We start from the raw sequence: 12,877 nt of genomic DNA, 5'->3' as shown, positions 1-12,877 counted from the left end.
AATTCTCTTTTCATATTTGCAGCTTTAGTAACCTTTGGATCTGCTGCCTCAAATTCTCCCATGATTGCCCCCAGTTTTTTTGCCATGAACTCACTACGGAGTTTCAAGGGAAGGTCGCACACTCTTGTCCAGAATGAGATCGAACTCGTATCCATTTCAGACTACGATGTTACGATCAAAACTCCATGGACCAGCCTTAATCACATTTTCTAAATCTCGTATTGAAAAAAAAACAAAAGAGATACAGGTTCTTACCGAGTTCCTGAGTCTCTATTAGGTTCTTAGGTCTCCAAAATTCCACAATCTTAGTTTTGAAATCTCAGACATTATAACTGCTGTTAGTCCACAACTTTCCAACAGGGGATCTTCTAAAGAAATCCTCTTCCATATGTTCTTCATCTTCCTCTGTAACCCCAATCACGCCATCTTCGAACCTAACAGCTTAAGACTCTTACGAAGACAAAATTCAAAATCCTGGAGAGCGCAGGGAGCTTCCAGGATGAAACCTAGGGTAAGATCCAAGAAAGGAAGTCTTTTTTAATGTTGACTCTTGTTCATTTATATAGCTTATATTTAATTGCAAGTGATATCTTAAGTTTTTAGACTGTAACTATCATATTGGTTATTTGTACATAGCTCTTTATTTTCTAATTTATGGTGCCGTATTTCAAATTAGTAAGAAATAAAAGAGAAGATGAAAAGTTTGTAAAAAAAAAGGGATGAATAGAACAAAGAAATAATTAAAAGGAAATGAAACAGGGGCGATAACAATTACCACCTAATTAACATTATTATATTATATACATAACATATTCAATATCAGGTAGAGATACCATAACAGCTAAACAATCCCTGCCACTGGCCTAATATCAACAAAACTTTGGGGCATGTCTTTAAAATTAAACTCCATAATAATAAATAAAAACATTCTAAAAGAAAAGGGTGGTTCCCAATGCAAAGATTCACGCGCTTTTCTTTTTCAAAATGGCCAAAATACAAATGGACAACCATGCCACAGATCACTCAGTTCCCAACTCAAAATATTGTCTTCCAGTTCAAAACCTATTAAGTATTGTGGGGTCACATTTGCTGCTACCTTTGCTTCATGGAATTGACATTTTTACCCTCAGCTTGTTTCTGTGATAAGTAAACTTGGCACTGTAAAACAGTTTTACCAATCTTAAAACCTGGAATTACAGTGAAACCAACTTGTGGTTCAGATTCCACTGCTTCTACTACTTCATCATTCAAATTTACAACACTCTCCATGTACACATCAGAGAATCTACACGTTTTCCCTACTTGAAAGATTTCAACATGAGGTTCAAAAGAAAATGCTAAGCAATGCAAGAGCCAAATCCTTTTAGCCATCTCAGCAAATGATGTGAAGAAATTATTGCCAAGTGGAAATTCTCCAGCATTCAAAATGTTCCTATGTTTCATTTCACCAAAAAAAGATGCCTCCATTTTTGGGTGAACTAGTCTCAAGTATTTGACCCTGCAAAACTTTGCAAAACTTGTTGAACTTGGTTTCAAAGCAAGAAATTCCCTTGCTTTCATAGATTTTAACTCATTGAACCTCCCAAAGAAGAATTGTGTTTTGTTTCTATCAGGAATTGACTCATTTGAAAGATTGAAATTAGGGAAGTTGAATGAATCAAACATTTCCCTACAAACAAAAGACTCAATGGCAAAACACTTGTGATCTTCTTTCCAATAAACCACATTCTCTTCAACAATAGCATTCACAGATGCATCAATATCCCAATTAGAAGATCTCATCTCATTCACTAACAACTTCACAAAGCTTCGAATCGACCTAACCGTGTGTCGAAGAACATATATAAAATGTGTAGGACTTAGTCCTGAAATATGAAGATTATCAAGTGAAGATAATGATATAAAATGTGTAGGACTTTGATTTAACTTCTTCTCAATTGACTTGTTTTGCTTAATTGCTTCCTCTAACTTCTCTTTAAGAAACATGATCTCAGAGTCTCGAAGTCGCGCCTGCGATTCTAACTTCTTTGCCATGATCTTATAGGTTTTTGTAACACTCTTAAGCTCCTTTGATTCAGCTACAACAATTGCTCCCTCAAGTGAAGGATCAAAATCAAATTGTTTTTTGAACCAACATTGCTTTAGCTCAGATAAAGTCTTCAACTCTGAGACAAGTAATTTATCAGCAGCTTGAATTCCATCAGGGTCATAAGGTGATTGAGCATATTGTAGATGAGCATATGAAGCTTTAACAGTTGAAATGCTAGCAAAAACTTTTGAAACCAAAGCTTCTGTGACCAGTTTTTTCTTAACCTCTTCATCTTCTTTGTTTGTCATGTTCACTTCATGATCATCAACTCTAACATTCTTTGGTGCAACTCCAGTCATTGATTTTACATGAAGAACTTTTGAAAAAGTGCGAGCCAATTTACTCTTTCGCGGTGTCACTGCTGAAGGCTTAACGGATTCCATCTACAAAAGAAATCATAACAACGAATGAAAATAGTTTTAAATGTAATTCAAGTGTTTAAGAAGAATAAAAAGGGTAATAAAGTCATCAAAAGATGGTGAACATGATGAGTATGGTCAGCAAAAGATGAAAAAAGTAATATGCTTTAATGCTTAGATCAAGGCCTTTAATAGAGGTTTGCGTTTCTTTTTGTTGTTTCATCTAACAAAAGTTTTTTTTTTTGCCTAATATCAATAATTAATATCAAAGACCTCAAAGGCCATTTACAAGAATGTTTAGAAGACAAAAGGTGCTAAAGGACATGATCAAAACTCAAAAGATGCATTAATTAAAAAGTGTACACAATGAATATACAAAAAACAGTTATGTGCAAGGAAAAGCAAGCATCAAGGTCAAATTTAACATCAATTACAAGTCAAGAAAAACAAGGTCCCTATTTCTACATCTTTTCGTGTGATTGATTATACAAATTTTTCAGGCCTTGTTCCCTAATGTTTTACTTCAAAGAGCAAAACAAAATAGCATTGGCCCACCATTCAAAGTAATCAGAACTTGTTTGTAAAGTGGTCACTCAGATTAATTAGTTTCTGTTGTTTTGGTAAAACAAGAATCATTACAGTCATGATCAGCATAAATATCATTTAATACTTCCCATTTCTTTTCATAGGGAAATCAATAACCTTAATGGAATTGTTGAATCCAAAATTAAATTCATTAAACTACCTTTTCTTTGGCTATTCTTTCATGTCAGTATTATTTTAATCATGGTTACCCATTTACAAAAACTGACAACTTGTCTTGTTTTAATTCTGTTTGTGTATATATAAATTAAATAAATATAGATATAGATATAGATATAGATTGATACAAACTAATACACATGCATGTACATATATACATTTGTGTGATTCATAATCCTTAGGATTCCCTGAGCTCTTCCTTTATATTCAATATGTAAATGATCTGGCCTAGCAGTAGCTCAGTAGTAAACTATGTGTGTCTGCAATAGGACCCATATTCAAAGTGGGATCATTACACATACTGGAGGGATTGCCTGCAATAATTATTACACGCAGTTTCACATAGTTTTAAATTTCAACCATTGATTTAAGATCAGACGACTCAACTCAATTTCTGCATAACACAGTAACTACGATCAATCTGATTCCATCATTAGACAGGACCCACATGGAACTTTTAACTTCACTATTACACACAATGAGTAAACATATCAACCCTAAGAAGTACCTATTTCCATCCACCACTTATTTAAACAATAAAAAAGACACTGAGGTGACTATACCTACAAGACATATTCATCTTTCAAACAAGGGACTCAATTTTCTCACATCACTTTCTCAGCATCACACACTACCTTTACTTTATACCATTGTATGATCAAAAAGGAAGAGAGAAGTGTAAGAATGGTGCTGCACGAAAAGGGGATCAAAACCACAAAATTGAAAACATTTCGATTAAAATTAGACGACCCACACTTTAAGTTCGTGTTTCAACTTTGATTCCATAGAAAAGAAATAGACACAAATATTTTGAGTAATAAAAAAAATAATACACCAATCTCTTTTGTGTTGTGTCTATCTCTCTTTTGTCTAAGTGTCTAGCACTAGAAAGGGTCTCTATCGGTCCAAAACATTTTGATCATCCCCGTGACTAAAATCATAGCATATCTAAAATGGTAAACACTGTACATGAACAAACAACAAAATTTTCACTGCCATTCACTGTTTTCCCTATTACAGTCATTTCAACATCCACTTGTAAGACATTTACAGCTATAAATATAAATTAACATGTCAATATCACACAGGATGAGAATCTTTGGCACTTTCAAAATTCCACCAGATACAGGACATGCTACCTTAAGAAAGCACAACACAAAACCATGGGCCCTCAAAAACTATTAACGCAATTCCTTATTTCGTCCAAAAATACCACCCTACTTCACTAGTTTATAATAATAAACAATAGTAGATAGTTAACATTGCCAAAAACACGTATTAAGAGTCTCACATTGGATTGGATGAGATAATGCCTCACTTTAAAATCAAAGTATTTATAAGTGATGGATAGTGCTCACTCTACAAAGTGGTTTAGTTCCAACCCAAATTTTAATATCATGTATTAACAACACCAACATAAACATGAAACGAAACTGCCTAAACAAAGCATATCTATTTTTTTTTTTTATTCAGTCACTTAACTTACAACCAAAACATTCTATTTATTTTATAGAATAAATCCTACACACTAAAATCAAATTAAAACCCAGATATCACATAAAAATAAAAAATAAAAACTTTAACCATCAATCAAACCAAAGATCATTAACTTGAAATACCAATCAAGGAAATTAAATATACCTAAATAATTTCTCCAAGAAATCAGGAATGGTCGAAGACGTTAAGTTCTCATATAGTGAAACGTATATCTCAATTAAAAAACTTGAAATACCCTGCAAAACAAAAGGAAAAAAATAACGCAAAATAAGACAAAAGAGCTTTTTTTCTCTGAAAAGAGAAAAAAAAAAACACACACAGAAAAGAACTAACTCACAGAACAGAACACAAGTTATTAACAATACAAACCACAAAAATAATGAAAACTTGCTTATGAACAATAATAGCAAGAGATGAAAACGCGTTGACAAATATAAAAATATTTCCTTATCAAAAATAACAAAATCACCGACTTTTTTATCTTCCCTTGAAAAGAGCACCACCAAAACCGCAAAGGATTATGATTCTGTCTCCACCTCCATAAATATGATACGATATGCTGATATAAAAAGGGAAAGAAAAAAGAAACAACCAATAAACACTTAGAATGAATGACAACAACCAATCAAAAATAAATAAATAAAATAGATTTCAACTTAATGGAGTTTCTTACGAAATTTCCTCAGCTAATTCCAATAAATAAATAGAAGAAAAAATAAACACCTAGTTCCAATACTCTTCAACGAGACTTGTTAAGTGTTGTTTGTGCCGTTTGCTTGTTCTGAAGCTCTGTGGTTTTTTTCATCTATTCGAGTCGTTGTCGCCCCCTGAATAAGAGAAAGAGACTCAATGGGTTTAAGGGTCATTGACTGGTTTTTTTTTTTTTTTATTGATTAACCTTTTCACGATGCCAAAAATTACTATAGATAGGAGAGAGAAAAAATCTAAAGCAGAGAGAGAGAGAGAGAGAATAAGTGAGTTGACGAAAAAGGACAGAGGATTGAGATGTGTTCCGACCTCAGCGTTGGGAGTTTAAAAACGTCGCGCAATGTCGTGTCGCTTTCGGTAGTTTTTAGGTTTACTTTTACATCCTTGACCATGACTGTAGTTAATAACACAATTGGAGATTTTCTACTGTGGGAGGTTATAATTGGATTTTTGATCAATCAGGCCTAGAGATTAGTTTTTTTATATCATGAAATAGTTATTCTATTGTACATCACATTTCTCTATCGTTGGATCGTATACCCGTCTGTACAATATGTAAGTGTGTGCACCATGCTTCCAGTTTGATGAATATGATAAAAAATAAAATATGATATAATTATCATATTCTATTTTGATTTATTGAATGATAAATTAATAAGATATTATAAGTTATTGGACAATATTTTATAGTGTTTTTTTAGTTAAAGTTTTTATTTTGAATATCAACTAGACTAAAACAAAACATGATACAATAAGAACACTAATTTATTTAATTATTTTTATAAAATATAATTTAAAATATATATAATTGAAATTTAATAAAATAAAAAATATCATTTTGATATTAAATATAAAAATAAAATATTAAATTAATGTTAAATATCTATGATTTAAAAAAAAACAGTAGTTTTATTTTATTTTATATAATTTAATAAAATAATATATAAATTATAAAAATATGAACGTTAAATTAAATTTTCAAATTAAATGTTAATTTTATACAAGGATAGTTTATCGATTAATATATAATATATATTATATCTTTATTTTTATTATCTAACAAATAAAATAGATTTTTTTGTTACTCGTGATTTTTTTTAAAATTGAAATTGTTTATTTAGTAGTATTATTATGTTTTTAAAAATATAAAGTTTATTACTTATTAAATTTTCTTAGTAAATATTATTAGTTTGTTTAGAAGTTTTGTAAGTTAATTTAAAAGAATAAATCCAATTGTCATAATGAGGTGGTTTATTCTATTTGTTATCACGTGTACATTAAACATACGATAAAATGATGTCATGTCTCTATGATATTTGTAGAATTTTTTTAATATCCTTTTTTTTTACTACTCAATTGTCACCCTTTGAAAAAATATTACGCGATTGTCTTACTTTTTAAATTCGGTAAGAAGTCGCTTCCCAGATCAGCGATCACCTGAAGGAAATTTTTTTCAAATTCAATAGAATGTTGCTTCCCCCAGGAGCAACATGCTACTGGATTGTATTTTTTTTTTCTTCTCATTTTAATATTTGTTATTAATTATTTAATAAATTAAAATTAATTAAATTATTTAAAAAATAAAAATACTAATAATAAAGTAAAATAAAATACATTAATAAATTATAAATTATTTTAATTTTTTAATTATTATTATAATAAATAATTATAAATAAAAATGATTATAATTAAAATGATTAAATTATATTATAAATTTTAAAGAAAATACATTATGTAAGACCCTTAATTTTTAAATCCTAAATTATACTATTTTAGGGTATTTTATGTTGAATTTCGTAGGCTTTTAGCCCAGTTTTTGGTATTTTGTTTATTAAATGCCAAAAATATATTTATGGAGTCCCGATTAAAATTATTCGTCAATGAATAATTTTATTTATTTACGGTGAATCTTTTGTTGAAAAGAAAATTTTCTGTGATGCAGCGTTTTTCAGAAAAATTCATCTGCCGAATTAAATTGCGGCGAGAGAAGATATATTTTTGAAAAAATGATTGAGAAGTGATGTGAGGTGATGGGTGAAATAATGATTTTTTTAAAATATCTAGATGCTTATTTAGATATTTGTTATATATATATATATATATATATATACACTGAAGAAAGGAAAAAGGAAGAAAGAGAAACAGAAAACGTTTCCCAGCCTCGCGAAATTCCTTTCTTCTTCCTCCTTCTCTGTTTCCAAACTTTGTTTGTTTTCAAAATCCACGAACACAAACCTTCACTTTTCTCCTAGATCTAAGCTTTGTTTCGAGAAGTGACAGAAGAGAAAGTTGCTCATCTCCACGCTACGGTGCTATGTGTGTTTGTGGAAATAGAAATTGGTGTGAATATATATGTCTGAGTATGCTTTGTGTTGTATCTGAAAAATCATTAGTGTTAAATGAGTATTAAAACTGGGGAATATTTTAATAGTTGCATTTACTTATTGATTGTGGTGAAAAGAGTCAGAGTATGCTCATGCATTTTATGGTACATGGTGACCGCAATGGGGCCATGGTTATAGTGGTGACCGTGATGGGCCACGGGATGATGCCATGTGAATTATTGGTTCATTTTATCCTTGCGGAAATTGTCGCGTCGTGCTGATCTATGAGAGATTGCACTCTAGAATATGTTGATCTGTGAGCGGTTGCACTCTAGAAAATCGTGTTGATCTATGAGCGATTGCACTCTAGAAAATCGTGCTGGTCTGTGAGCGACTGCACTCTTGTATGTCGTGCTGGTTTGTGAGCGACTGCACGCTAGTAAATCGTGCTGACCTGTGAGAAATTGTACTCTAGAATATACTGATATGTGAGCGATTGCACTCTAGAAAATTGTGTTGGTCTGTGAGCGACTTCACTCTTGTATGTCGTGCTGGTCTGTGAGCGACTGCATGCTAGTAAATCGTGCTTATCTGTGAGAGATTGCACCTTGGTAATTAGTACTGGTCTGTGAAAGGTTGTACAATTATGATTTACGCCCTTCGAGGAGGGTTTTGGTTTGGAATTCCGGAATCATGCATTTTGGCATATATGCATTGCATTAGAGTGCTTGGCACGCGAGTCATGTTTTTTATACTATGATGATTGTATATACATATTCGGTTGTTGTTGTGATTTGATGTAATTGCTTTGAGGTGTGATGTTGGGTTGATTAAGTTTTGATGTAATTATGTGTTCATAATTGATGTTATGAATATTCGATGTGTGATTGAGGTGTGAATTTGTGGAGATTAATTTGGTGTTAATTATGTGTTCATAATTGATAATATTAATGTTTGAAGTGTTGATTGATTCAAAGCCATTTAAGAATTGAAAATCTGCATTTTCTCAGTTGTATTCGGCTATGACTGTGCAGTTTGTCGAAACTTCATTTTTCAACATTGTTTATGCATTTTTGGACATATGAAAACCTTTTCGAGGAGTATGCTAAGACGAAAGGTTTTTTTTGAGCATTTGAAAGTATAAGAATTTTGCTAAGTGTTATTTGTTAATTTCGGTTTGTGACCCTTTACAATTATTGTAGAAATTTGGGTTTTGCCCTCAGATGATACTATTATTGTGGCCCGAGCATATACCCAAGTTATTAGAGTGTTGAGTCATTCTGGAATTGCAACGACGTCAAAGATGCGACAAAAAGATGAACCCTCAGTACCCAGTTACCCTCAATTGGATAAATGATCAGCTTAGGGTTTTATTTAAGAATTTTATTTATTCCCCTTTCTTATTTCAAGGTTGTTGTCGCAATGGTACTTATGTATCTAAAACAAACTATTTTAGTCGGATGTATATTATGATGTCATTATTTATTACATTTGTTGTTTGTGTTACGACTTGATATTTGTTTTATTAAGTTGAATTTGTTTTATTTAAATAAAAAAAATACACTCACACCGTTAAAAATCGGGGTGTTACACATTAAAACTGAAGAAAAACTCATTCATCTTTATTTTGAAACTTCATTCTAACTGCAAGAGTTCCCTCTACTGTTAGGACTTCGTTAATGAACAAGTGATCAAATTCACTTATTGCTCTTGAGTATCTAAGTTGATGCTCTCCAGGTGAGATGGTGGATCGAATTCAGGTAGGATAGGTTGATCTTCTGCTTCCATATCTTCGTCAACATCAATTTCATCGTCAGAATTACCAGATGATTTGTCGAAGTATGTTTCAACCTCTTCACTATAATCACTTAATTCTTTCTCGTTGATATTATATTAGACACTAAGGGGAATATTGCATTGTGGACTTGTTGGAGGAGATTAATGATGGGAGTTGAAAACTTTTCGGATGAGTTTTTCTTCAATTTTAATGTTTTTTTTAAATTAATCATTTTAATTATTTTAATATAATTTAATCATTTTAATTATAATAATAATAATAATAATTAAAAAATTAAAATAATTTATAATTTATTAATGCATTTTATTTTACTTTATTATTAGTATTTTTATTTTTTAATTAATTTTAATTTATTAAATAATTAATAACAAATGTTAAAATAAGAAGAAAAAAAAAAACAATCTAGTAGCAGGTCGCTCTCGGGGGAAGCGACCTTCTATTGAGTTTGAAAAAAATTTACTTATGGTCATTGGCCCGGGAAACGACTTCCTACTGAATTTAAAAAGTAGGACAATAACAAAATCTTTTTTCAAAAGATGGCAATTGAGTAATAAAAAAAAACATGATATTTTTAAAAAAAATCTTATATTTGTATTATTATATATTTTTGTTCCAATCATGCTCGAAATTAAGAGTATATATATTATAAATTGATGTTAGTGTGATAATTAAACCATATTTGCTATTGAGAAATTTTAAAAGTTTGTTGACAAAGAATCTAGAAAAAAATCAACAAATAAATAAAAATCAACATTTTAATAAAACCTCGTTGTTAGAATGAAGTTGGTTTTATATTTAGAGTTTTGATGTTAACAAAAATATTTTATGAGAACAGTATATTTGACTTCAAAGAGTATGAAAAAATTCATGTTTTTGAATAAAATTGAAAATAAGATCTAATTCAAATTTATAATTGATGAAAATCTAAAATAAGATTTGATTCAAATTTACAATTGAAGAAAATATTTTGCCAACTTGAAAATAAGATATGGTCAAGATTTGATCAAGATTTAAACAATATTTAATTAAGATTTGAAGAAGATTTGATGAAGACTTGAAGAAGATTTTATCAAGATTTGACCAACATTTGAAGAATATTTAATTAAGATTTGAAGAAGATTTGATCAAGATTTATCTACAACAAAATAGGAACACAATCAATCTGAAGGATTTACAAACTCAATTTGAACAAGATGCAATTCTAAATTAAACAATGACTAATATGAAGCCCAGATTTTAACTATAATTAGATACTCTAGTCTGAAGAAGAAAAACATCGAAAAGTAGAAAAGAGTGATTTTAGAGTTCAAAGAGAGAAACACTTGTTCCAGTTAGAAATATTTTGATGTTCTTTTCTTAGAGTGTGAGAGTTATTATTATTATTATCCGTTTTGTTAGCCAACACTTAGTTCCAATCTTTTGTATCCAACTCAATAATGGTTTATTTCCTTCTTCAATCTGGGATTGTCAGGTTGTTAGGAGAAGACTTGGCTTGTAGGGTCAAGGTGGTTAGTTTCTCAAAAGTTTGAGGTTGTAAGGCTTTTGGGAAGACTAGCTTGGAGGATCAAGTGCTTTGTAATTCAAAGTAATTGAATTAGTGGAGTAGCCTTCTGAATGAGGGGACTGGATGAACCCAAATTAGTGATGAACAAGGATAAATCTATGTCAAATTATTTATGCTTTCATTGTTTGCTACCTCTAAATTTGATTGTTTCTTATCCAAGTAATTCATAAAAACCAACCAGCCACCATCAAATTAGCAAAAAGTTATCAACTTTGTCAAACACAATTCAACCCCCCCTCCCACCTTTCCTGTGTTTGCACCTTCAATTGGTATTAGAGCTTGGTCTCAAGGCTGAGCACTTTACGGTGTTTTTTTAAAAGATCCAAGAGTTCAATATGTTTGAATTCTGTGAAGAATCTACTGGAGGAAACATCAGCAGATCACCGATATTTGATGGAGAACGTTTTGAGTATTGGAAGGACATGCTGAGAGGTTTCTATATTTCCCAAGATCCTGAACTTTGGGACTTGGTGGAAGATGGTTCTATTGCTCCAAAGAATACTGATGGTATTGAAACTCCAAGAAAGGAGATGAATGCTGATCAGAAGAAGATGTACAAGAGGCATCATAAGTCCAGAACATTCATGATAAATGCAATCACCTTCATGGAGTTTGACAAGTGCACCAACAAGGAGACAATAAAAAATATTTATGATAGTCTGATTCTGACCCATGAAGGAAGCAAACTAGTTCAAGAAGCAAATGTCAACCTCCTAAGTATGAGCTATTCAAGATGGAAGAAGATGAAGACATTGAAACAATATTTTCCAATTCCAGACTCTGGTCTCAAGATTAAAGGTATTTGAAAAATGTTATACTATTGTTGATCACATGAAAAAGATAATAAGGAGTTTGAAAAGCAAGTGGAGACCTAAGATCATTGCCATTCAAGAAACAAAGGATCTGAATACTCTTCAGCTAGAAGAATTAATAAGCTCTCTTAGATCACATGAAATTGAGCTTGTAGAGGATGAACCCAAGAAGAAGCAACCAACCTTGGCTTTGAAATCCAAGCAGAAGAAAGTTCTGAAGGCAACAGCAGAATCAAAGGATGATGATTCAGATGATCAGAATGAAGACTTAGAGGAAGAGGAACTGGCATTTTATGTAGAAAAGTTCAGAAGATGTGGCACAACAGAAAAAGAAGTTTCCCTAAAGATATTCCAGACAATCCAACAATGGGAAGGATGATAAATATGACAAGAAAATCATCATCTTCTATGGATGCAATGAACCTGGACATATCGGGTCAAAATGTCCAAATATGGAGATATGGAAATATCATAGGAAAGATTATAGACCTAAGAAGAAGAGTCTGATGGCTACGTGGCATGATTATGATGAATCCTCTAATGATGAAGAACACACATATTTGACTCTGAATGTTCATACCAACTCTGCCTCTAGATCCAACACATATTCTGACTCTAAAAGAGAAAAAGGTTTATGTTCCAAGAATTAACAAACAGAAGCCAACTGACTCTGGTGGAATAAGGATTGGTCAGCACAATACCTACCACGGCCAAAACCATATGATGAACCAGAAATATCATAAAAATATGTAGTATCAACACAATTAAAATTGGCAGAGAAATCGCACGTATCAACAGAACTGGAACTACTAGAAGAATCAGAGTTAAAATTGGCACGAGTGTATTTTTTTTTTTTCAAAACAAATTCATAAAAACAAAGAAATAAATAAGGAAATACCTTTGGATAAATATTTAAATCATAACACAACGACAAATAAGTCAACATAATTTACAAGCAGCGGAA

At 31.3% G+C, this 12,877-nt stretch overlaps 1 protein-coding gene across 3 annotated transcripts; it reads right to left on the bottom strand.

The window, feature by feature from the left end:
- Window positions 1-740: 740 nt before the first annotated feature.
- LOC101511857 (protein GRAVITROPIC IN THE LIGHT 1-like) lies at window positions 741-5,712 on the bottom strand. Of its 3 annotated transcripts, none has more exons than XM_012719993.3 (4): window positions 5,381-5,712; window positions 5,181-5,266; window positions 4,852-4,943; window positions 741-2,472 (listed from the first exon to the last, which is right to left on the bottom strand). In XM_012719993.3, exon 4 carries the CDS (start codon window positions 2,470-2,472, stop codon window positions 1,093-1,095), a length of 1,380 nt encoding a protein of 459 aa, XP_012575447.1. In that variant the 5' UTR covers window positions 4,852-4,943; window positions 5,181-5,266; window positions 5,381-5,712; the 3' UTR covers window positions 741-1,092. The 3 variants fall into 3 exon arrangements, with proteins under 3 accessions (XP_012575447.1, XP_004514644.1, XP_073219540.1); XM_004514587.4 differs by having other exon boundaries at window positions 5,431-5,712; XM_073363439.1 differs by lacking the exon at window positions 5,181-5,266 and having other exon boundaries at window positions 5,431-5,712.
- Between the last annotated feature and the right edge of the window lie 7,165 nt (window positions 5,713-12,877).

Source organism: Cicer arietinum, chromosome 7 (assembly GCF_000331145.2).
Source record: "Cicer arietinum cultivar CDC Frontier isolate Library 1 chromosome 7, Cicar.CDCFrontier_v2.0, whole genome shotgun sequence".
Classification (NCBI taxonomy): domain Eukaryota; kingdom Viridiplantae; phylum Streptophyta; class Magnoliopsida; order Fabales; family Fabaceae; genus Cicer; species Cicer arietinum.
The sequence above is the reverse complement of the archived record's forward strand: the minus strand, read 5'-3'. Positions and strand labels throughout refer to the sequence as shown.